Consider the following 26,088-nt stretch of genomic DNA (forward strand, 5'->3'; position numbering starts at 1 on the left):
AGATGGATCATATCTGACTGCCCTAAAAGATTCGCTATTAATTAGAAAACCCAAAAGTTGCATTGGCTCCCCTTTCTAGACTCCTAGGCTAGCTGCTCTGAATCTTTACACAATCATTTGATGCCCCAGTGTTTTTGAGAATTCCTTATTGCACTAAACAAACAACTTTTATGTTTCCTAGACGCATCAAATCACCAAAACACCATAGGCAGCTATTGGACAAGTTGAACAAGGACCATGCATATTAGAGGGTTTATGCACTTAGAACACCTCCATTTCTATGCACAGAGACACTAATGCAACATTTGAATGTTGTGAGTTTTTTATGAAACCTCACTTGACATACTGCTCAACACGAAAGGAGGAGCATTGAAGCTAGAAAAAGCTCCAAACATCATGGGTCAAAAAATATTTCATAGTTCCTCATTGGAATCCTTTCAACTCAAAGGGGCTAAATCAAACCTATGACTGATTTCAACAAATCAAACTTCCACAAAGCCGGAACCAACCTCTAGACACATGCATCCTTCCCAAAACAAGCCTATATAGTACATGCACATAGTAAGTGCACATAACCCATTACCACCTCCAATCAATGAGAAAATCATCACGAACATCCACAACAGCAAGAGTCACAAAAGCACTGCACCCAAAGCTGCAAGCCCTACTTATAAGAGTGGTACTGGTGTCATAGATGCACATCACTTTCTACGCCCTGCTTGTTAAGTGGGTTATTGATTTTGTAGGGTCGATTAAACCCTCGATACAACATATGAAGAAAATATATATTTTGGTGTGTACTGATGATTGTACCAAGTCGGTAGAGGCACAAACCCTAGGATAACATGTGGGAAGTGTGGCTAAATTTCTTTATTCCAACATAATCACTAGGTTTGGGAAGTGATTAGGGGAAAATATCTTTTGAACAAAGTCATTGCCATGCTGACTAAAAAACACATGATCTTCATACGAAGTCTACCCGTTACCTCCCCCAGGCTAAAGGTCAAGCAAAGAATTCAAATAAAGTTATGCAAGAAAATCACAAAGATTGGATTCAGCATTATGGGAAATACCAAGACCATGCACCACAATCGCTTCTGTACCAACCATGCCTTCGTAATAACAGTACTCCAAGTAGAGCAGACAGGCCCTTTAATCTAATAATCAGTGTTAGTCCCTGGAGGTGCCATAGGAGCGAACGGAGATAATCCGGAAGAGATAGCCAGAGTACTTGTGATCAGATAGCCCAAGAAATCAAGAGCTCAACAACTCAAACACACACAAGAATTCAACAAAGAACAGGGAATGACCATCAGTGAAGTGAGCCTAGTGCTAGAGGCAGAACAATCAATACACAAGACCCTCTCTCAAGCTCAAAAAGCAAAACACAAGTGTGAAGAAGAGAAGATCAGCAAAAACACAGGTTTACCAGCAATCAGGAGAAGTCCAACTAGAATTGCAAGATCCAAGAGTGCTAGGACAGCAGGAAATAGTAGGATTAGTCTTGATGAAAGCAGTACCAGCCTCCATGACAGTAGTAGCAGCCAACACAGAGTTCCAGGTTTCAAGAGTGGGGAAATCAGATCACCTAGCTTAGGAAACAGCTTGACCAGCTGGTAGACAGGCCACCCGTACAAGATGAAGGGCTGAGGAAAAATGGAGGGTGTGACAGCTGAGAACACAGGATTTGCAGAACTGAAAACACTCTATACACAGCAAAGAAGGCACTGGAATCGTAGATCGTAGGTGTATGATACCATGTGAGGATGCACACATGAACGGAAGTGTGAAAAGAACAAAGCCTAAATACTGACAAGGAGATGAACATAAGAATGCAGAATGAATGGGTAATGGAATCCATAAAGAAAAGAATGACGTGTATAGTACAATACCACCAGGGTGAAAGCAGAATGACCAGTAGTGCCTCTAGTCTCCCTCTCTCCAAGGATTCATGATAATGCAATCATGCAGCCGACAGGGGAAAGAAGCATATATATAGAACATAGGACAAGACCCAAGACAACAGGTCGGCACCCAAAATGAGCCGCCTAGGTGGCCATAAAGAACTAAACTAGAAGCCTAATTAGAGTGCCTAAATCCCATGAAATGTATGCTGCTAACAAGGGGACCCCTTCAATGGGATGGGTGCAGGCAGGGAATCCATGGTCACAGCATGCTCTCCATGGAGTTGTTCATGACAGGCAATAAGATTCGGCTATTTCCACTTTCTGTGATGATGGTTTCAGTATGCTCATCATCAACTTAAGTGCTTTCTCCTAGGCACGTCCAGCACCGAGCATGGTGCTGGAGTACCCATGGTGCATTCTTTGTCATTGTTGTACATACTATGATGTTACAGATTTCTGGCAGACTCACTATGCTGGTCATCACAAATGTTAGTACCGTTGTGGTATTGTACTATACATCTGGTGCTTCTCTTTATGTATTCCATTGCCCATCCATCATTCACTCAGAGTTCTTGTGTTCTTCTCACTGTTCATTGAGTTGGTGTTTATGCTCTATGTTTTCTTGCTTCTGCTCATTTGCACAGTCTCACAGAACTGCCATCCTCGTGTCCCAGAACACAAAGCTCCATTATCACCAAGTTTAGTTATGCTTTTAATAAAAGATGCAGTACCAACCCCTAGAAGTGCTGAATGGAGTGAACATGTGAAATGAAATGATCTGGCATTGCCTTTATGACACCCATGTTGTGCTAAGAAATACACTTAGCCACTTAAACAGCCCCAAAACATGCTTGTTTTAGGCTTATTTTAGCCAAAACCCTAAAACGGGGAGCGGATCGAGAAAGTTAAGTAGGAGAGGATCTAGAACCCTAATTTTCTATAAATTGGGAGCCAACCCTCCACTCTTTTACAATCTCGTTTCTGCAGGTTTCGGTGTTACCAGCTTGCTGCCCACATCCCAGTCACGGAGAACATCTCACCCCTTGCTGTCCATCACTGTTCCCTACAGTCTGGCGTCTGTTTCCAGCCCTCCACATGCTGATTGCTGTTGTTTCTGCTTGGCGACTGACTACTATTCATCTGCATTGCTGTCGTACAGCCTGCCATGCCAGCAAACTGCTGCGTTTGCCGACTCTAGCTACCGCCCTGACAGTTTTCTCTCTCCTGTCTACAATCGCTGCAGTCTTTCTCTCTCCTACAGGCTGTCCTACCTGCGTTTTCAGTCTTTCTCTCTCCTGCAGGCTAACCTGCCTGCGTTTTCAGTCTTTCTCCTGCAGGCTCCGTTTTTAGTCTTTCTCTCTCCTGCAAGCTATCCTACTTGCATTTTTAGTCTTTCTCTCTCCTACAGGCTCCGTTTTTTGTCTTTCTCTTTCCTCACTATTGTCTGCATCAGATCCAACTTCTCATTGATGCGTTCGCTGGTGTTCGACACCCGGAGGCTGCCTTGCTGCGATTCAGGATCCGTTCGGAGTACGACATACTCTCCAGCTCATTACCCCTGCCCTGATCCTAGAGATACAGGAGTTCGAGGTTCAGTATTCATTCACTGCATAGTGTGTTTGCTGCATGAGCATCATATTATTAGTAGTCATATCATTTCATTTATTCACTCTGTTCATTGTCTCTGAATTACTCTAACCCTAACCCTAACTGTGTTCTTTTTATCAGTCTGTGCTTTGTCATACGGTTTCTATTTATGTTTCTGTGTTAGGGTATTTTTCTTTGCAACCCATACGGGAGGCATACATCAAATTTTATGGAGACAATGATATAGCTAAATCAATGTCTTCCAAAACCAGCCAATAAGACTAGATAGAGGAAGTCACACACAAAGTCACAAAAGGATCTATTTGCATGTAAACCCCCTCAAACTACGATGAATATGATCTTATCATTAAGGAGTGATTTCAAGAAGCAATGTCAGCTAGCAGCTCACAAAACCACAAGCGATAATTAAAAAACTCAGAAAGCTAGTCTAAGGTGTAGAAAACCTATCTTGGTTAAAGCCCTTATGAAGCCCCAACAGTAATATGAATAACCATGCAATAAACCAAAGTGAAAAACATCAGTTATCTGAAGTCTCTTCCATGTGGTCCTGTCTGCCAGTACCATTTGTATGAAAACAGATGATAAGACAAAGGGACTAAATGCAAACGGAAACTACAAAAAAGAGACTAAAAAAGGTTGTAAGTGCAAAATATGTACCATTGCTAGCGCAACCTAGTTGTCTAAAAGGCTACAAAATTATAAATCTAACAACCTCCGATCTCAAAGACTGTTAACAAAGGTACAAGAGATGATATTAAAGAGTTGCCACGCGTCACAAACTAGGTCTTTATCATTAATGACATCTGATCTAAGTACTCAACAAACAAAGAACTCAAGATTGACCGTCATCAAACAAGGACTGACCACATTACTAGAATTTTTCATGGATAAAACCACAACACACTGAAAATAATCAACCACCTTTACTTTTAACTTGATCGAGCAGACTATTTTACATAGTTGTCAGGTATGAAAGGTACGGCACGGTACGATAAAATACGATACTAAATGGTACCTTAAGTTTTTATCAGGTACGGTACGATATTAGTATGAAAAAAAATAACTTGATTATTTTGGACTAAAGATAATAGAATAGATGTTTCATGTCTAACTAGCAATGCTATTAGAGTATATAAGATGAATACTTAAGGGTAACATGCCAAAACCCGATGCTGCATCTACAACATGCACTATTGCTACCTACAACCTACAACTACATTAATGGGAGTGGATACCAATACATGAATGATCATACAAATAAGAGAAGTGTGGGCTTAAGAGAGAGGAGGTTAAGAGAGAGGGAGAGGCTAGAGAGAGAGAGAGATGAGAAGCTTGAGAGAAAAAGAGGAAGTGGGAAGCCTTGAGAGAGAGAGAGAGAGGCTTGGGGGAGAGAGAAATAAGAAAGAAAGAAGGAAAAAAAAAGAAAGGAGAAAGAAAAAAAAGAAAGTTATATAGGCTTGAAGGAGTGGCCAAAAAATGCCTATTTTTTTGTACTACGAATATGTACCGTACAGATCAGTCCAAACTACATACAGAGACAACCCTGCTATTTTATATAAGACAAAATTCAGCTTTTACCTAAAGTGCACTTCTCCTGGAAACTGCTGAGACCGTACAAGCATCTGTGCTTTCAAAAACACCAAAATTAGGCTTGCAGAACTTTAGCTTAGCAGATTCAGAAAATCTATAAAATGAACTATTAGAAATATGTTGTATCCCTTCTACTTAATAAGTTGAGTTGATGCTATAGTGGCTACCTCATCTCCATCACTCGACACAAATCCAAGAAGGACACCTTTGTCAAGAGCCATTGCTGTCACTGATCCTCCCTATGATCACAAAAATGCACTAGGAATCAGTGAGCAGGCCTAGAGAATCTCTTATTAAGCATATTAGAAGAAAGTGTCAAATGGACATGCACAGCTCCAGGATGGCTCTCGGTAATGCCTTGACTTACATATATTTGTAATACCATCATTTCAGCTTCTTCCAGTACAGGTAATACACATGGTCTAGCTACTGGACTATAGTCAAGCCAACAGTTACAAAGAGTCAACTAGGATAATATATTATGATCTCACAGCACCTAATTTTATTTTGACTGCCTAATCACAGTCAATGGCTGTCTCCTAGTCTTTTATGGCTATTCCCTAGTACTTTAACTTTCTCTTCAAGGCAAAAACAGGCTCTTTTTGCTGTTCTCCATAGAAACATCTTCAACCCCAAACAAGTCAAAGGATAAAGACACTACTGGAAAATACCAACCAAAGTGAACAGTCACTCTAAGCAACCTTTATGTACTCTTTTTACAATTTCCAGATAGAAGCTGACCTCTAAATGGTGTATAGAACACGGAAAGTTCTAATAATCATGATTTGAAAGCCTATAGATACTTTGAATTTACAATAGTCCAGAAAAGAGTCATTTGTTTGTCGGGTTTGCAAGGAACCATTATTCAAGCTTAATGATTACCCTTTAGGGAGATCCTAGTTCTACCAAGTAGATCAGGCTATCTTCCCTTCTCTCTCCATGTTCAAGTTTCCTTTTCCGTTGTGCACTATCACATGGTATCATTGCCAAAGTGAGGACTTGGAGGTTCTATGAAGAGAAGACCACAGTCAGCTTGCTGTTTGGAGCAAATCTGTCATGAAGAACAGAGATTCTTTGTTTTATTCGGGCCTTCTACAAAGTGTGTGGGGAAACTACAATTTCCTTTTCCAAGATGTAGCTGATTTTCCCTATGTTCAGCCAGCCAAACTCCAAAGTGCAGGAATTTTTTGTCTATTTGCAAGTCTTGAAGAGTTACAGATTATCACTGGTTTGCTTTTGATGACTCTGATGCAGAAACCATTTAGTCTTCCATCGATAGGCGGTTACATCAATCAACCATTGCCAAGAGTGATGCAAAGCTTGATATTCAAAGCCTCAGTCTCACTTTAATAGATAGAGAAGATTGGAGCCCCCTTCTCCCCTGCCATAGTGAAATAGAATGACCATTTTCTAGCTTCCCAGTTACAACCTATCCTCAAAGCATCCCAATCCTGTCCCCTTGTTAGAGCCCCCTCTGATAGTGACACGAAGTGGCAATTCTAGCGCCTTCCCCCATTCCCAAAACCCATCCCATGTCACTATGTCCCACGCCCTACTTGTCTACATCTTTCTCACAAGGCCCATACTACAAACCCTCATATGGCTATGATGGCTCCCTCTATTCAAGTGCCCAGGTGTTCTTGTCTCCCCAAAGAAGATCAACTTGATGGTGCAAACTACTCCGTTTGGTCTTGCAGAGTGGAGTATCTCCTCGACACCTTCAACTTGTGGGAGTCTATGACTACCCCAGTCCCACATCTAGTGGAGGATCCCCACATTGGTTCTACGATGAATCGAGCCGCCCTTTGGGATTGGCTCAAGTCTAAAGCACGATCTTTCTCTTCATGAGTCTACAAGATTCTATCAAAGCAAGAGGGATATCTTGGCTTTAAGAGGAGGATATTTCTTGAAGAAAACATAATGGGATGATAAGAAAGAGGTTGATTGTCATAAGTACATGTATTTTTGAAACCTCACTTAACATGTGGATTAATTTTTAATTACATGGTTAAGTAAATGTTACACATGTGAGGTGTAACTAGGGTTAGAGTAAATTTACGACCTTAGAACCCGTGGAAATCACAGCATGTCAAAGGCAAAAGATGCTATAAGTTACACCGCACAAGTACTTGGTGGTATTCGGTGCCAATTATTGGCCTAGGTCATTCATTTGGCCATTAGTGTCAGTTGATGGCACTAGAGAAATGGTGTTTAATGGAACCTAATGCCAATCTTATGGTCAAAGATGACACAAAGACACTCACGAATGGGAGTTGCCTAGCCAATTTAATTATTGGCCAGTCAAATTATTTTTTAGGGCATCGAAATAATTATCAGATTAATTTTTAGTATTTAAAGACTGATAACATTTAATTATGGATGCATTACAGTGGTGGTCCACTCTTTTGATGCAAGGTAGAGCATTGTTGACGTGGGTACAATTCAAGAAAATGTTTGTATCGAATTGGTTGACAAGTACCTTTGAGGTGGACATCATGACAGCTTGGAATAAGCTGGATGCTAAAGAATGTTGTGGTTGATGCACTGTCACGTAAGCCACAAATTTCAGCCATCAACATGGTTTATCACACTGAGTTGGATGCCATGAAAGAGCAATATGTTGTTGGTTTGCTAATGTTTATGATCAACTTTGCAATGGCCAAAGGCATGAACACTTTGTGCTAAGAGATGGATTTCTGATGATGCATGGATGATTGTGTGTCACAAAGCAATTAAGGCCTAGAGTTATCACTGAAAGTCATGCTCCTCCATATGCAAGACACAGAGGTATTGATGCCACGGTCAAGGCAATAGAGCATTCTTTTATTGGCCAGCTTTGAGGCATGATGTAGAACAATTTGTTAAGACATGCATCGTATGCCAGAAGGTAAAGCATGATAGGCAAAAGATGCCGGGTTTGTTGCAGGCCTCGCCTATTCCAAATAGGCCTTGGCATAGCATTGCAATGGACTTTATTTTTGAGTTTCCTAAGACACCTACAGAGAATGATAGAATATGGACTATCATTTGCAAGTTTAGCAAACAAGCCCATTTCATTCCGGGGAGGAAAAAAATAAAGGTTGATCATATGGCATGATTGTTTTTGCAGCGCATCTTTAAGTATCATGGTATGCCAGAGTCGATCATTAGTGATCGAGACCCCCGGATTACCAATTTATTTTGGAAGGGGTTGTTTGAGAATATGGGTACCATGCCGAAATTCTCATCATTTTTCTATCTGCAGACAGATGATCAATCTGAGGAAGCAAATTCCAATATTAGATTTTTTTAGGTGCTATGTTTCAAACCATAAGACACAGTGGGAGCAGTATTTGCCCTTGGTTGAGTTTCCTTACAACAACGCAGTGCATAGTTCTGCGGACAAAGCTCCATTTGAGGTGGTTAAGGATGGCAAGAAGGTACCACCTATTCTGCAAACTAAGGATAAGATCTTCGAAGTTGATCATTATGTGGGAAACTTGGATGTAGCCTATGCAAAGATAAAATATGGACTTCAGAGATCGCAAGAAAAGCAAAAGAGGGCAGCTAATCGCCACAGACGTGCTTTGCAATTTGCAGAGGGTGATTATGTATTGCTGTGTTTTGAAAAGGCAAGGTTGAAAAAGATGAAAAGAAGAGAAAGATTGTATCCGAAGTTGAGTATGAGATACTATGGGCCCTTCTAGGTATTGCAGAAGATCAACGATGTGGCATATCGGCTGAAATTACCTCCACATTGGCGGATACACAATGCTTTTCATGTCAGTTTGTTGAGGCCTTTTCATGGTGATGTACCAAAGCATGTGTCTACTAAAATTCAGCTTGAGGTTGAGTTGGATGAGATTTTGGTACCCGAGGCGATTTTGTCAGAGTGCAGCGATGCGGAAGTGTGGGACCAAGACTAAGAGAGAGAGAGAACGCAGAGAGAAGAGAGAAAGAGAAAGAGACAATGGAAGATGAAGATCTGCTGTATAAAGTGTGTTGTATACAAAGATATGCAGATATGTACACGGGCGCAGTGCGCAGGACTGCGTGTCTCCACCTCGACGATGCAACCTGTTGTTCACCTCAAAGTCCGCTGCAGTTTGCATGATCTCCAACCTGAAATCTACAAACAGAGATGTAATCTGCACGAATCTCCAACCTGAAATCTGCGATCAGAAGTGGCTAGAAGACTGCAGAAGATCGGCTATAAATAGCCAGCCAGAATGCGCCAGAAATAGGCAGGTCGGCTGCATTAAATGCAGCCAACTGGTGCAATACAGTCGGACTACCACGTGGCAGTCCGACTGGTCAGTCCGACCAGTCCAGACCAGACTCTGAATCGCTAACACCCCCTCTCAAAGCCTGGGCGGGGCAAAAGCCTGAGGGATCTGGCATGTCTCCGAAGTAGAGCCTAGGGAAGCGCCTTCGTAAACAAATCTGCAAGATTGTCCTCCGTCTTGCAGTACTCAACAGTGATGGTCTCATCCAGAAGCTTCTCTCTGATGAAGTGGTACTGGATCTCTATGTGCTTCGTCCGGGCATGGAAAACAGGATTCCGTGCCAAGGCAATGCAACTCTCATTGTCGCATTGCAGCAAAGTAGGACGAGTCTGGGGGCAGCCAAGCTCCTCCAACAATCTCCGAAGCCACACAGCCTCACATGTGGTGGAAGACGCGGCCCGATACTCCGCCTCAATAGACGAAAGGGCTACCGTGGGCTGCTTCTTGCTACTCCATGAGATAACACCTGCACCCAAGGTAAAACAGTAACCTGAAGTAGACCGCCTGTGGTCCACATCACCAGCCCAATCCGAGTCGCTCCAACCTGCAAGTACAAGATCTGAACCACCTGTGCTTGTTGGATAATGAATCCCTAAATCAAATGTCCCCCTCAAATACCGAAGTATCCTCTGGGCAGCCTGTCAATGCACCGTCTGAGGTTCACTCATGAACCCCACCAAGAGCCCAACAGCAAAAAGATCAACACGAGTGTTGAGGAGCCAAATCAATGATCCAATCAACTGACGATAGCGGGAAGCATCCGCCATGGGAGAATCTGAATGTGAAGTGGCCTTCCAGTTCGGATCCATAGGAGTAGAAATGGTCCGACAATCCTCCATCGCAAAAGAAACCAAAATCCCCTATGGCCATCTCCTATAGCCAGTCAAGGTAAGAACAGCTCGAATAGTCGCCATACGAGCAGTGGGGGCAAAAGTATCATGGCAATCAATCCCTGGGTGCTGTGCAAAACCTTTAGCAACAAGGCGAGCCTTGTGCTTGTCCAAAAAACCATCGCTAAGGTACTTGGTCTTGAAGACCCATTTGACGCCAATCACCTTCTTATTCGGGGGGCAAGGTACGAGATACCAAGTGCTATTCCTCTCAATAGCCTCCAACTCGGCTTCCATAGCTTTCTTCCATGGTGCGGACTGTAAAGCCTCCTTCACGGAGGTGGGCTCTTGATCCTGCATAACACGGGTCATCAAAGAATAGGTAGAGCAAACAAGCTCCGTAGAATGTGCCTGGTGCCTCCGTGACCGCCGTGGACCATCCTGCGGTCCCCACTCCTCAGGGACCCCCTCGATCTCTGAATCTCGGAGTGTGTCACGGGCCCAACGAGGAGGAGGCCGGACCTCTCCTCGTCTCTCTCCATCAGCTGAAGACTCTGGGATATCCACTGGTGGTAACTCCTCGGGGGTGACCGGTGGAACAGTAGACTCTGTATCGGAAACAGAATCGGAATCAAAAGGCGCGGGCTCCAAAGGAACTATCTCGGGAGCCCAACTCTCCCCTGGATCTCCAAGAATGGGATGCTCCTGACCCGCTGCTATGGCCAGAACCTCCACGAACCGCACATCTCGACTGGTGTACACATCCCGCTTGACGGGATCATACAAACGATAACCTTAGGACTGAGAGCTGTAACCAACAAACACCTGTCTTCAGGAAGCTGCTTCAAATTTATCACGATGAGTCTTGGAAATGTGAATATAGGCATCACACCCAAAAACCCTAAAATAAGAAACATCGGGCTTAGTCCCAAAGTAAGCCTCAAAAGGTGTCATCCCATCGACGGCCGAAGTGGGGGATCGGTTAAGGATGTGAACTGCAGTAGCCACAGCCTCGGCCGACAAAAACTAAGGTGTCTGTCGGTGCTCCATCATGGTGCGTGCCATCTCGATCACACTTCGGTTCTTCCGTTCAAGAATGCCATTTTCTTGAGGAGTGTTGGTATTAGCAAACTCCTGGTGAATACCTTTATCTGCACAGAAATGAGCAAACTCATTAGAAACAAATTCACCACCCTTGTTGGATCGCAAGGTCTTCAATCACCGGCCTGATCGGTTCTCCTCAAAGAGAAGCCAATCCTTGAAGTGGGAGAAAGCTTCTAACTTCAACACCAAGAAATAGGCCCAAGTCATCCTGCTGTAGTCATCTACGATCAACATGAAGTACGAGCTTCCTCGCAAGGACTCGTTCCTCATAGGGCCACAGAGATCCGTAGATACAAGCTCCATCGAGAAAGTAGACCGCCGCGAAGCTTTGTTGGGAATCGCATCCCTATGCTGTTTCCCACGAATGCAGGAGACGCATGGCTGTTGGCTCACCACTATATCCGGCAACCCTCGAATAAGCTGTCCACGTGACGCCCTCCGAAGATAATCATAGTTGAGGTGACCAAACCGAGCATGCCATAGCTCTGACTGTGTCTGAGAGGTAAGAAGAAGAGTAGGGAGGCGGTAGAAGACGTCAATTTGTAGATGTCCTTCTCCTCATATCTTGATGAGAGAACCTTCCTTGACCCACGATCAAGGACTCGCACCGAATCATTGTCTAACTCCACCAAAAGTCCAAGTGAACAAATCTTATGAACCGAAAGTAGATGATACCCTAAACCTGGCACATGCAAGACCTCTGAGGTATGGGTATCACCACGTCCATCTGGAATAAGCTGCATCTCACCCCGTCCTGCAATAGACACCGAAGAGCTATCTCCAATGAGAATCTGCCCACGCGAAGGTCGCAACTAGGCAACACCAACTGATGAAGGAGTCATGTGCCGGGAGGCACCACTGTCAACGATCCACTCTCGAGCCTAGGGAGCTGTCATCGCAGTATCAGAAGCATTCGGTGTAGAGTCCTCAATGATAGCTAGATGAAGAAATGCAGCTGATGAGGGTGCAGCCACCGCTCCAAAATCCTTCGTGTCCTTCTTGTTGGTGTCCTTCTTGTCTTTGTCAGGGCAATCCTTCTTCCAATGGCCGGTCTTTCCACAAATATGGCATGTGGATTCTTTGTCCTTGTCCTTCTTTGACTTGTTGTCCTCCTCCTTCTTTTGGTCCTTCCCCTTCTTTTGAGAGGCTTGACCTGTCAAGGCTTCCAACTTGAAAGCATGATGTCCCTTCAGTTGTTCCTCTTGGTCCAAGACCATAAGAACCAGCTCTTCCCACCGAAGGGTAGACTCTCGCCCCGAAGCAATAAGGGCGGAGTAGAAAGCACCGAATCATGGCGGCAACTAGGACAAGAGTGTGATCGCCATGTCTTCGGAGGAAATCGGCTTCCCCGCATTCTGAACCTGCGTCTGAAGCTGTCTAAGCTTGTTGATGTGCTCCCTCAACGAAGAAGACTTGTTCACGGACAAGGTCCGCATTTGCACCTCTAAAGAAACCCGCTTCATAAGGGTCATCCGATTATACATCTGATCAAGCTCTAGCCATATCTCCCGAGCCACCGTCAAGTGCTCGATATGGGCTATCACGATTGTAGTACAAGACAGAAAAAGAAAAGAACAAATCCGGGCATTCAGTTTGTCCCAGTGAGACTGTGCCTTGGCCAACTCCGCACGAGCATCGGAAGAGAGTTTGGACTCATCTCTCACCGAGGGCCGGTCGATCTCCTTCTATACAAGCTCCGCCAAATCGTAAGACTCAAGGATGGCCAACATCATCACGCGCCAGATGCGGTAATTGTTGCCATCGAGCTTTTGATCTGCAGGAAGAGCCGGTAAGACAGGCACCTTCCGGTCCATGATCGTCTGAAACTCCAAGTCAATCTCTCTAGACATCTTCACCTGTAATGTCTTCACAAACGCAAAAGCAACCCCCTCTGACTGTGAAAACGCAGCCTACTAGGGCTCTTTCTTCCGCGTCCCGAACCTTCTTCACCCGCCGGAGGCGATGAAAAAGCAAAACCTGCACTTGAAGACTGAAAACTCAGCCTTACTCCTCTTCAAACAGCAATAAACAGCAACAAATCCACCAACTGGACTCCTTTCCCGCGCGTCCACGCTCGCTTCAACCTTGTTCCGATGCATAGCCCTCCCGCTCGCCCTCGAACGCTGGAAACGCAGCCTTGTGTCGCGATGGAATCTCCTCTTCAGGTTGATTCTTCACTCAGTCAGCCCTTCTTCACTGCTCTGGTACCATGTCAGAGTGCAACGATGCGGAAGCGTGGGACCAAGACTGAGAGAGAGAGAGAATGCAGAGAGAAGAGAGAGAGAAAGAGACAGTGGAAGATGAAGATCTGCTGTATAAAGTGTGTTGTATACAAAGATATGCAGATATGCACACAGGCGCAGTGCGCGGGACTGCGTGTCTCCACCTCGACGATGCAACCTGCTGTTCACCTCAAAGTCCGCTGCAGTCTGCACGATCTCCAACCTGAAATCTGCAAACAGAGATGTTATCTGCACGAATCTCCAGCCTGAAACCTACGATCACAAGTGGCTGGAAGACTGCAGAAGATCGGCTATAAATAGCCAGCCAGAATGCGCCAGAAATAGGCAGGTCGGCTGCATTAAATGCAGTCGACTCGTGCAGTACAGTCGGATTGCCACGTGGCAGTCCGGCTGGTCAGTCCAACCAGTCCAGACCAGACTCTGAATCGCTAACAGATTTTGGCACATAAGAAAAAAAAAAGTCAAAGGTAAAGTTTCTAGAAGACACTTGGTAAAATTTCAAAATTATTCACCAATGGATGCCAAATGGATGGAAGAGGATGACTTGGCAGACCATCCTCATTTGTGGCACCTTTACCTAGATGCCTTTCAGTTAGAACTGTTGACTTGAGTTCGGGCTCCATCAGGTTCAGTAGAGCAAGGGTCCGGAGTATTTCCTAATGCTCAAGGGGAAGGTAGCACTTCCACTCCTTTAGTTATCAACACCTCTTGTATGTAGTGGATCTCGAATATATTCAACATGCATCCAAGGTACTACACTGACAGTATATTTGCCATGAGGTCACTACTTAGTGTATCAGTCACTGTGAGATGCATGCAGATGAGTATGAGTTTCACCCAGGCACTGAAACTATACTTTTGCATCAACTTATGATCAATTTAGCATGAATTTTGCCTCAATTTTGAGACAAATTCTGATCAATTTCAGCTCAGCTTTTGATTAACTTGAGAACCATTTATGGTCACCTTTGGGATTAGTTTTACATCAGTTTTTGCATTGATTGCTAGTCAATTTTTGCAATGAGTTTGTAATCAGTTTGAGGTCACATTTGCAGCAATTTGTGATCAGTTCTCAAATCAGCAAGTGATCAATTTATGATCAAATTATGCTCAATCAATGGTTTACATCTCGTTCCATTGACAATAGCACATGTTATGATGCCATTGATGTTTTAGCCATGGTTTATGTATGGTTATACTATGCTATAGTTTGGTTTTACCAGATGAGTTGAGCTCATGAGAAATAAACATGTCACATGATAATCTGGCAATGTTTTTGAGATTATTTATGAGTCTTATATTATGTTATGATTGGTTGGTAATTTTCAATATCTACTGGGCTTATGGAATTGTTGAGCAACAATGCGCAATGTTATGTTAGCTATGATGCCTTGTGGAAATTCCAATCCACTATTTTGCTTTTGATGCATTTGGCAGTGCAATCGAGGACAATTGCAAGGATTTTAAGGGGGAGGGCTATCATAAGGACATGTATTTTTGAAACCTCACTTAACATGTGGATTAATTTTTAATCGAATGATTAAGTAAATGTTGCATATGTGAGGTGTAACTGGGTTTAGAGTAAATTTACAAGCCCAAGACCCAAGGAAATCACGGGATGTCAAAGGCAAAAGTTGCTATAAGTTATGCCATACAAGTACTCGGTGGTATCTGGTGCCAGTTGTTGGCCTAGGTTATTCATTTGGCCATAAGTATTAGTTGGTGACACTAGAGAAGCGGCGTTTAATGAAACCTAGCCAATCTGATGGTCAAAGATGATACAGAGACACTTAGGAATGGAAGTTGCCTAGCCAATTTAATTATTGGCCAATCAAATTATTTTTTAGGGTACCAAAATAATTATTAGATTAATTTTCAGTATTTAAAGATTGAAAATTAATATCTAATTATGGATAATGCTGGAAAAACCATTTGGAAAGACTACCACTTGTTAAAAATGTCCATGTAAGACTGAAAAACGTATTTAGAAGTTGCAGAGAGTCATTTTAGTGTATTCAACCTCTGCAAGAGAGATGGAGAAGATGCTGCTGGTTTGATTTGCAGTCATTGGAGGACCTTCTGAGGCAACCAAAGGTAGGAGAAGACCAATCAACACCAGGTGACAGCATCTACAGGCAGGCTGTTGAGACAGGGTAGCAATAGTAAATGACTGATTTTCTTCAGTTCTTTGTATCTACAAGTTGTTGAGACAAGGCAGAAGCAATAAATGACTGATTTTCTTCAATTCTTCGTGAAGAAAGTCTGAATTTTCTCTCCCCTCAGCATTCTCTCTCATCTTCTAGCCTTTCTGTAGCCTTGCTCCAAAGATTACAGCTTTGAAATCACCAAAGGCTAAGAAATTTCACATTTCTCTGTTGTAAATCCTAATCTGCAAGCAGAAATTAGAGTTTAGCAACAGCCTCGAGAAGCATGCCAAAAATTGGAAGCTCCAAGACTTGGATTCAAGAGGGCTGAAGCTATTTTTAGCCTATTCAAGTGGAGGGACCAACAAATCATTGAATTTGGGATATTTTCCATCTCCATCAAAGCAGGTGAAGGCTAATTGACTGCCCGAATCAAGGGGCAAATCAGATTGAAGACTTGTTGGTCATTTTGGACAGCAAGGGGAGTTGGAACATTTTCCATCTCCATCAAAGAGGATGAAGACCAATTGAGTACCCGAATCAAGGGGCAAATCAAATTGAAGACTTACTGGTCATTTTCGACAGCAAGGGGTGTTGGAGTACCGAAAGGGATTGGGATAATCCCATTGTACATCAACTTCTTCTTCAGTTAAGTTAAATAAATATTGAAAGGAGTACCATTTTTGGAGCCAACAGGATGTCCAATGTTCAAGATTATATAGTAAAGTGTGCATTTCAGTTTTATGAATTTGTCAATTGCTGTAAATAATGCTTAATCAGGTTATTTACCACCCTATCCGAGGAGGAAGGCTGGTTACATTGATCCAATGCTTCTAGGTTAGGAAAAAGGAATTCGGCTCAATGCATCTTTAGGTGGGATGATAATAGAAGATAAGGGTTTTAGAGAGAATACCTAGGGCACTTATACTAAGTGCAAAGCCACAAGTTCAATGGTTCAAGAAAGAGATACTAGTTCAAGCAAAGAGACAGGAGCTTGATGTAAAGTGAGTGTAGTAAATAGAGGGATGACAGCCAATACATGCAAACATTCTCTAAAGTGTGTAAATCAGGCCAAAAATACCTCAAGAATCAGCAAATGCAAGCAATCGAGCGATGACATCTGGTTTTTTTTTTTTTAAAAGAGAAAACTATTACTTAAACGATCAAAACATCAACAAACTTTTTGTACATTGACTAGGGGCTTGTTTCAGCCCATATAAGCTGTGTTTCAGCTTACAAACCAAATGCTCTTTCCTTGGAATAGCAAAACCTTCTGGTTGTTTCATATACAGCTCTTCATCCAGGTCACTATGAAGAAAAGCAATATTCATATCCATTTGATCCAACTCTAAATCCAAGGATGCAATGAGAGCAAACAAAACACAGAGCATAGTCATCTTCACCGCTCGTAAAAAAACCTCTTGGAAGTCTATGCCTTCCTTTTGTATATAGCCCTTAGCAACCAAACGTCCCTTGTACTTGGGCTTCCCATCAATACATTTCACTTTGTAAACCCATTTATTAGGGATGGCTTTCCTATCCTTCAGCAAAGGTACAAGCTCCCATGTGTTATTTGCATACAGAGACTTCATCTCTTCTTGCATAGCAAGCTCCCTCTTTCTCTTGTTTTCACATGACTATTCCTCTCTAAATGTCAGAAGCTCACCCTCATCAGTCAACAAAATGCAATCTGAAGATGGCTAAAACCTCTGTGGCTACCTTCTGACACGTGTAGACCTTCTTACCCAATGATCTGTATTGTCAAGCAATGGGCCTACATCCTCAAGTATGTGCACACCAAGTGGCTGAGTTTCAACATTTCCTTGCTACCGTAACCTGTTTTCAGCATGTTCTTCTTGCTGTCCTATTCCATCTTGTGCATCTATTTGCTGTCCATTATCTTTTGGCTGTAGCACAATGGGTTGCTGCCCGTTTTCAGCATCAAAAAGAACAGAATTTTCAGCTGGTGGCTGCTGAATGGCTGGCTGTTCGTGCTGAAATTTGACCCTCTTTTTGTCAAGGTCATCTTGTGTAGTATGTTTCAGCAACTCTGCATCATTAAATGTCAAAAGTAGATGCAATAACAGAAGCATAAACATGTGCTGAAATAAACTATTGAACACAAGACAAAAGAGAAAGGAATGCTGAAGATCACAATACAGATAAGGACTCAAATGTATGCTCGGGAAATGAAATCCATATGTCCAACATAGATAGTCGCATACAACAATGAGTCACTGGCTGTGTGGGCACCAAGACCGGCTGCTCTCTCTAGCAGAAGATCCACAAGTGTGATGGTGACCCAGTGACTGAGGAGGAGAAGGTTGAATAAATAGGACAAAAATATGTGCTCGATATGATCAGGTCAGCCAGCAATGAATGCTAAATATGACCAAAATGAAGACCATAAAAAATGCTTAAAATAATCTAAATAATGCCCAGCCCTAAAGCATGCACAAACTCACACATGAGCTAACATATCTGCTAACACCCTCTCTCAGATCATGGGTGATCTGATACAATACAATGGTACAATGATAATGAATCATAAACCATACACATAGAACCACCAAGTAGAACCATGGATACCCAAGTAGTGGGTGCGCAAGCCACCAAGGCGCCTCGGAGAAAACCTGATGTCGATGTCGATCGTACAAGCACCTGAAAATAGAGAAGATCATAGCAAATCTCTATGTTTGTCCCAATGTCTCTCAGTAGCATACATGAACATCCTGTCAAAAATGCTTTTGTGGCATACATGACCATGGATTCCTCGCCTTCGGTCAGCAGACCACCAAAGTGTCCCCTCATGTGAGCTCATGACTAGGAACCAATCCCATTCTCTGTCAAATAGCCCATCATGAACCTGGATGTTAAGCCTAGCTCTAGGATTTGAACCTACCAGACTTCAATCGATGCAGGGAAGTCCCTCTCTAGATCTTGTACATCTGTATAGATGTATAGATGAGATGCGGCTGCCCCATCCTCTACATCTATATAGATGTATAGATGAGACACGGCTGCCCCATTTGTCCACCCTCTCACACTCCCTCTTTGGCACTAGAGAGTTATGAGAGATGCCATCATCACCACCACTAGGAAGTAGCAAAGGAAGGGGCCATCAATCCCTTCCTGCGAGCTGAAGAAGCGGATCCTTCCCATGCCTTGGCCCTCTCTTTGACCAGAGGATCGGAGTTAAGAGTCTGAGGTTGATAATGACTTCTCGGAGGAGTCCGCATCCTGCTTCGTCTTCTTCTCCTACTTCCTAGAAATCGCTAACTCTTTGTAGTCCTTTAGTAAATGAACTTTCTTCCCACAACGGTAACACTGGGTCTTCTTCGTCGAACCCCTCACTAAAGCTACAAAAGTCTCACTGGAACCTCCATAAGATGACGAAAGCCACCCCTATAACCACAAAGACACCTCATCCTCAAGTAGCATCGAGGTTATGTGTGTAAAATTGATAGGAGTGGATGATGTCTACGCCCTCAAAGCATTCACCACGGAGAGGACGAGTCCAATAAGGTGAGCCTCTAGAAGAACAAACTGCATTTGCCGAAGCTAGTCTTGGATTTGGGTCACATGAAGTAGAAAATGCTAGACAGTATGTTTGGCCTCAAACATAATTTGTTGGAGTTGTCCATAAAGAGTGACTGCCCTCACAAGGAAAGGTGCCACATACATCAGCTGCAACTTCGTCCATACTTCAAAAGATGTCCTACAAGAGATAAATGCTAGTAGGACTGCTTTGGAAATACACCAAAGCAAGGCCGAATAGGCATGCGCATCGTCCAAATCCCATGTAAGCACCACTTCCTCATGGTTGTCTTCATCAAAATCTTCGATGTCGAAGTAGGACAATGAGGATGAGGAATAGCTCCACATATTAGTACCATAATCGCTTCTGCATAAACCAAGCTTTCATCATAGCACTCTATGTGAGATAATCAGGTCCATGTAACTTATCATCAGTGGATGGGCATGCAGGAGCCATCTATAAAGGATGAGAAGATAAGGAGAGAAAATAAGGTATATGGAGAGGAGAAAATACAACCAAACCACAAGCACTGACTACAAAAAATGAGAGTTCACATGCAGTATTCACCAAAATCTAACCAAAACAAAAAGAAATATGTTGCAAAAAGTCAAAAAATCAGCCAAAATTTGCCAGAAATAGCAAAAATGACCTGATAATGCAATCGTCCAGACAAGAGGAGATGTAGAAACACCAAAGCACATGTTGGATCAAAAATGCAAGCAAGAGAGGGGGTAACGCAAGCTGTACGGATGCTAACATCAACAAACCTAGCATTGACTACAGGAAAACACGTTGCCTTGATTAGAGCAGCAATCGCTTGATCAGCAATGGTCAAAACAATTTTGAAACCAGCAACGAAAACACAGCAAGAGCATAGAACCTAAAATATGATACCATATTAGAAGTGGATGCAATAACAGAAGCATAAACATGTACTGAAATAAACTGTTGAACACGAGACAAAAGAGAAAGGAATACTAAAGAACACAATATAGATGAGAACTCCAATGTATGCTCGGGAAATGGAATCCATATATCCAACACGAGACAGTCGCAGACAACAGTGAGTCACTGGCTGTGTGGGCACCAGGACCGGCTCCTCTCTCCAATAGAAGATCCACAAGTGTGATGGTGACCTAGTGACTGAGGAGGAGGAGGCTGAAAAAATAGGGCAAAGATATGTTCTCAATATGATCAGGTCAGCCAGCATTTAATGCTCGCCGGCCAGCAATAAATGCTAAATATGACCAAAATGAAGACTATTAAAAATGCCTGAAATAATCTAAATAATGCCCATCCCTAAAGGATGGAGACACACATGAACTTACATATCTACTAACATTAAATACTACGTCTCGGCTACATACTATCTTCTTGCCCTGAGGGAGCCAAACTCTATAACCCATTTCTCCCTCATCTCCATATCCCATGAAGATGTCCTTGATGGATTTCATGTCTAGTTTAGTCCTTTGATCTATAGGATAATGCACAAAGGCATCACAACCAAAGACACACAAATAGTCATATGAAGCAGGTTTACCAAACCAAACCTCTTCATTAGGAATGCCATTTCCCAATGCACAATTAGGAGAGTGATTGCATACATGAACTGCAGTTTTAAGAGCCTCTCCCCAAAAATGCTGTGGGAGATTAGTTGTGGACAGCATGCATCTGATTCTCTCACAAAGTGTGCGATTATATCTTTCAGCCACACCATTCAATGCAAGATTATAAGAGGCTGTCAACTCTCTCTTAGTGCCATGCATCTCACAAAACTTTTTAAACTTAAGCTCTTTCTGTGTGGTAACAAAAGTATGAAACCTTTTAAAAGCATCTAACACTTCCTTTTTGCTCTTTAACACATACACCCATAACTTTCTACTAAAATCATCAATAAAAGTAACAAAGTATCGTGCACCCCCATATGAATTAACAGGCATAGTGCACACATCAAAGTGTACTAAATCAAGAGCATTGGACTTCTTAACGACACCAGAGTAATAAGGAGACTTCACATGTTTTCCATATATGCAATCATTACAAAATTCGAGACCAAAGCCTTTTACATCAAATCTCCCTAAAGAGGAGAGAACCTAAAGGCCTTCCTGGCTCATATGGCCAAGTCTTTTGTACCAAAGTTCCATCTGTGAATGAACTTCAGCCCCCACAGCCAAGAACTTGCCAGGCAACGCATTACAATGCAAATAATACGAAGACTCCTTTTGCTTCCTTCAACAATCACCATAGAGCCCTTGTGGACCTTTCAAGATCCACCACCAAAGCTAGTAAAATACTTGCTTGCATCAAGCTACCCAACTGACAATAGAATTTTCTTTATGCCAGGTACATATCTGACATCCTATAAAATCAGCTCTTGGCCATTTTCAAGGGACAAGTGAATGGTACCTACACCCTCTATCTCACATGCATAGTTGTTGCCCAAGTAAACCCTACCGGCAACCTGTAGTGTATTCAGAAAATGACTCCAAAGAGGGAATACCATGAAAAGAGGCACCGCTGTCCACTAACCATGATTGGGACAGCCCATCATGAGCTAAAGTAAGACATCAATTACCTCCTTTCTAGTGATATGCATATCACCTGCTGCTGCCATAATATCTACATCATTGCATGAGGCTGCAATAAGTATCTCTTCAATATCCGGAAGCTCTTCAATGACCGCAGCATTTGCCTTTGTAGCTTCTTTTGAGGAAGAGTTGTTCTCATCTCTCTTGTCATCCTTCCTTTTCTTTTTCTGTTGTTTCTTTCTTTCTTGCTCTTTCTTGTATCGGCAATCGGGCTTTTAATGCCCTTTATGCCCACAATGATAGCAAGTAACATCTTGTTGTTTGCCTTGCTTTTACTCCTACTTTTGCCTTTATTTGCTGCATTACCCCTCTTCTCTGACCTACCTCTAAGATGATAGACTGAACCAACAAGGTTGTTGCTAAGTGAAACAACCAAAGACTCCGAACTATCAAGTAAAGTCATCAACAAGAAAATAGCCTTTAGTTTATCATTGAAGGCCGGCAAACCAAAATCCTGTAACAACTGACTCAAAATCCCTGTGAAAGCACTCAAATGCTCAGATGTTGGCTTAGACTCATCCAACTCTATGTTCACAAGCTTACGCATGGCATGCACTTGATTCACTGGAGTTGTATTTTTGTAAGTGCCCTTTAACTTTTTCCATATAGCATAACTTGTATCAAGATGCTTAATGTCTGTAAGTACATCATCAGACACAGCCATCTTAATGTATGCAATGGCCTTCTTGTTGAGTTTAGCCCAATGAATATGTCGCATAGTTACAAGCTTAGTTTCCAAGAGAGTATCATCATAGTCCTTGAGAAACAAAATGCCTTGCATCGTGTCCTTCCACAAATCAAAGCCAGTGCCATCAAACCTCTTGATTTCAAAGAGGGATTTAGTGTCACTGTTGCTAGAAGCATTAGTGGCCATTTTTCAGCAATGCACCAAAAAACCAATGCTGTAATTTATGACAGCAAACAATAAGCTGAATATTCAGCTAATTTCAGCCCAAAATTTCAGAAAGTAAGAGCAAGATTTAGTCCAAATACATGTACAACAGTAGAAAGGATGACTGTCAAAAATATAACTGATATTTCAGTATACATTACATGCATACATCACTGCCAGGTGACTCCCACTTCAACAATATCACCAAAAATACATCTACGACAATCCTAGATCTGGAAATGATCACTAAGACTGCTGCACCATGAATATTCAGTAATACATCAACTCAATAGGAGCTGCCTAACATGTGTACTGCATATATATGTGCCCAAAAACACTTCTAATACAAAAAAAAACCACCAAAATTCTCTACAATTTCTCCAAAATCTTAGAAGTGGGACATAATAAACTCCAATCACACTGCTTACAGCACCAAGATTGCTTCAGCAATTTCCCCAAAGTGCATTTCACATATCAATTTTGCCAAAATTCACAAATTTCAGCAAAAGCCCCAAAATTTCACTGACCAATCTGCCCCAATTGCATTAATACATGTTCTTGAGAGCATAGAATAGGCAAATCTAGCAAAAATTTACAAAATTTTACACAAGCCCCAAATTTCTTGGGTCCAAATGTGCACCAATGTCAGTAAATTCGGCTCAGCTGAGCGAAATTTCACTAATACATGAAAAGCCCCAAAATTTCCAAAGCCAATGTGCACAATTTGTGCAATATCAGGATCAAATGTCATTGTTATGCATGAACAACACCAAATCTAGGAAAAACCCCAATTTTTTAGGCACAAATCTGTGAATTGAGCTTACACACGCGAAGCCCCATCAGTGAACAAGGGAATCTTAAAAAGATTTTTTTTCAAAAAATGTGATGAATCTGGCAGGAAAACGTGACGCAGCAGCTGTTGACTATCTTGTGACCTACCGACACCCGAATCTACCTACGTGTGACCTACAGACACTAATTGCCGCCTACCTGCCACACTATCGCCTGCCTGCACTGACCAAAAATGACTATCGCCTGTATCAAACTATCACCTGAGTGTAAAACATGACAGTCACCTGCCTGAAAAGGTCACACCTGACCTACAGACTACCTACACAGCTATGCCTGCACAGGCTTAGCACAAACTGACTTGCAGAAGTGACGATCTACTATTATATTCGCACCCGCGAGCTGAAACTGACCCGCACGGACTTCGAGAAGCATGCACACCTTAGCCGCAACTCTGATACCAGTTTGAAGAGGAGAGTACGCAATGGAAGTGCAAATCAGAAGTGCGAGCAATAGAGTTAAGAGTAAGAGAGAGTGAATGTAGAGATAGGTGTACCAGATTGTGATGGTACACAAAGAATAAAGAATGTATTTATATGTTAGGGTACAATAACGGTGTGTTCACACCCATATAACTTTATACACGGAGATGAAGTGACTTTACACCCAACATGTTTATCAGTGTATGGACAATTGATTTTGTGTTTTCTACGTTTAGAGCATTTCTTCACAGTCCTTTACGAACCGGGTGTTGGCAATGAAGCTAGAGGGCCTAATACCTACAAAAATGAGATTAAGGACGAATGGTGGGCCGCATGCCTATTTAAAGAAAGCTTGGGCCACCCAAATTAGAGTTTGGCATGTGGAACACAAAAACTCTCTAGGATTGCATTTCTTTTGAAAATAAGAAGATTTCTTCATTAATTAAGCATATTTTGGGGCTGTTTAAGTTAGACTAATGCATTTTTAGCTGGATAGGCACAACCTCCTTTGGGAAGACCATGTATCTTGTGCTAATTGTTGACGACCTTAGTAGTTATGTGTGGCCCTATTTCTTGGAGTACAGGAGCAAGACGTACTTCCACTTCTGCGAGTGAAAGGTGTTTGTGGAGAAGCAAACCTACTTCAAAGTTTGAAGTATCTGAGCAGATCATGGTAGGGAGTTTTGTTCTAACCTATTGTTTGAGTTTGCAGGGACCACAAAATTCGAGTGGAGTATTCCCATATGAACACACCATTAGAAAATGGCATGACGGAGCGTGTCGATCGAACCATGCTTGAAATGGGCCGATCAATGTTGGAGCACAAGAGTCTTTCCTATTCCTTATGGAATGAGGCAATGGCTACTACGATACATATCCACAATGAGTCACCTACTTCTGCATTGAAGGATATGACTCCCTACCAATATTTCTTCATGAAGAAGCCTTCAGTCTCCCACTTTCACATCTTTGGATGCGAGGTATATGTCCATGTGGACAAGAAGAAAAGAGGGAGCAAGCTTGACCCCAAGTCAAAGAAGCTTATATTTGTTGATTACAATACAACCACGAAGGGCTATCGGCTCTATGACCCAAAGACTCCAAAGATTGAGGGTGAGCAAGGATGTGATCTTCAATGAGGTTGAAGCCGCTGAAGACCCAACTGATGATTCTTCTGCTACATGTGGTTCTTCCTCATCGACTAACCCCCTCCCCCCACCAGCCCCTCCCCTTTGAGGTTATCTCTAGGCAGCCCTTCTTAGTGTGCGACTCCTCCCCCTCCTTCCTCTTCTCCCTCACCTTCTCCCCTCCAACCTTGATGGCTCCTTCTACTACATCATCAAGTATTTCTACCCCTTCCCTATCTCCTCACATTTCCTCTGGGGAGATTGAGCCATCCGAAGGGAAGACTTCTTCCCTATCTCAGGTTTCGGCTAGGGAGATTGAGCCATCCGAGGGGGAGCCTTCTTCATCATATGAGAAGGATCTACATTCCTTAGTGAGGGAGACTCCCTATCACAGACAGGTACTTTACAGGTAACGAAGACCTCTCGATCTCCTTCGCCATGGGCTATGCATATCACCATTTATCCGTGGTATGAGAGGCTCATGCAAGATTCCAAGATTACTTAGTTCCCTAAGACGCCTCTTGGCCCACACTAATCAGCCAAGCTACACACCCGGTGGAAGAGTTCACTCTACGTGAAGTACACCCTTATCTCGCAAATTCTTCAAGACCATGAGCCTACTACAGTTGATGAGGCTCTTGCACAGGACGTTTGGCATAGTACTATAGAGGCTGAGCTCAATTCTATCGAGAGAACCAAACTTGGGAGTTGATTTCTCATCCAACAAAGCAGAAGCTAATTGGTGTGAAGTGGGTCTATGAGACCAAGTACCTTGCAAATGGGATCCTGGACAAGTATAAAGCGCGACTTGTTGCCAAGGGATTCTCTCTCGGCGGAAAGGTTTGGACTACTTTGAGACTTTTGCACCAACAACACAAATGTCCACTATTCAAGCTATCTTGGCTTTAGCTAGTCATCACCATTGGCCAATCTATCAGATGGACGTGAAGTCAGCCTTTCTGAATGGCATCTTGGAGGAGG

At 42.8% G+C, this 26,088-nt stretch overlaps 1 protein-coding gene across 5 annotated transcripts in view; it reads right to left on the reverse strand.

Moving 5' to 3' along the window:
- GALAK (galacturonic acid kinase) overlaps window positions 1-26,088 on the reverse strand; it is a 139,323-nt gene that overhangs the window by 92,952 nt on the left and 20,283 nt on the right. For all 5 annotated transcript variants that reach the window (XM_087693854.1, XM_087693853.1, XM_087693852.1 and 2 more), the window contains 2 exons: window positions 5,273-5,344; window positions 5,094-5,137 (listed from right to left, as the gene is read on the reverse strand). In XM_087693854.1, coding sequence (XP_087549980.1) covers window positions 5,094-5,137; window positions 5,273-5,344 — 116 coding nt within the window. The remainder of the gene's footprint in view (window positions 1-5,093; window positions 5,138-5,272; window positions 5,345-26,088) is intronic.

This window comes from Lygodium microphyllum, chromosome 15 (genome assembly GCF_053477565.2).
Source record: "Lygodium microphyllum isolate KBCC chromosome 15, Lygodium_microphyllum_v1.1.10, whole genome shotgun sequence".
NCBI classification, from domain to species: domain Eukaryota; kingdom Viridiplantae; phylum Streptophyta; class Polypodiopsida; order Schizaeales; family Lygodiaceae; genus Lygodium; species Lygodium microphyllum.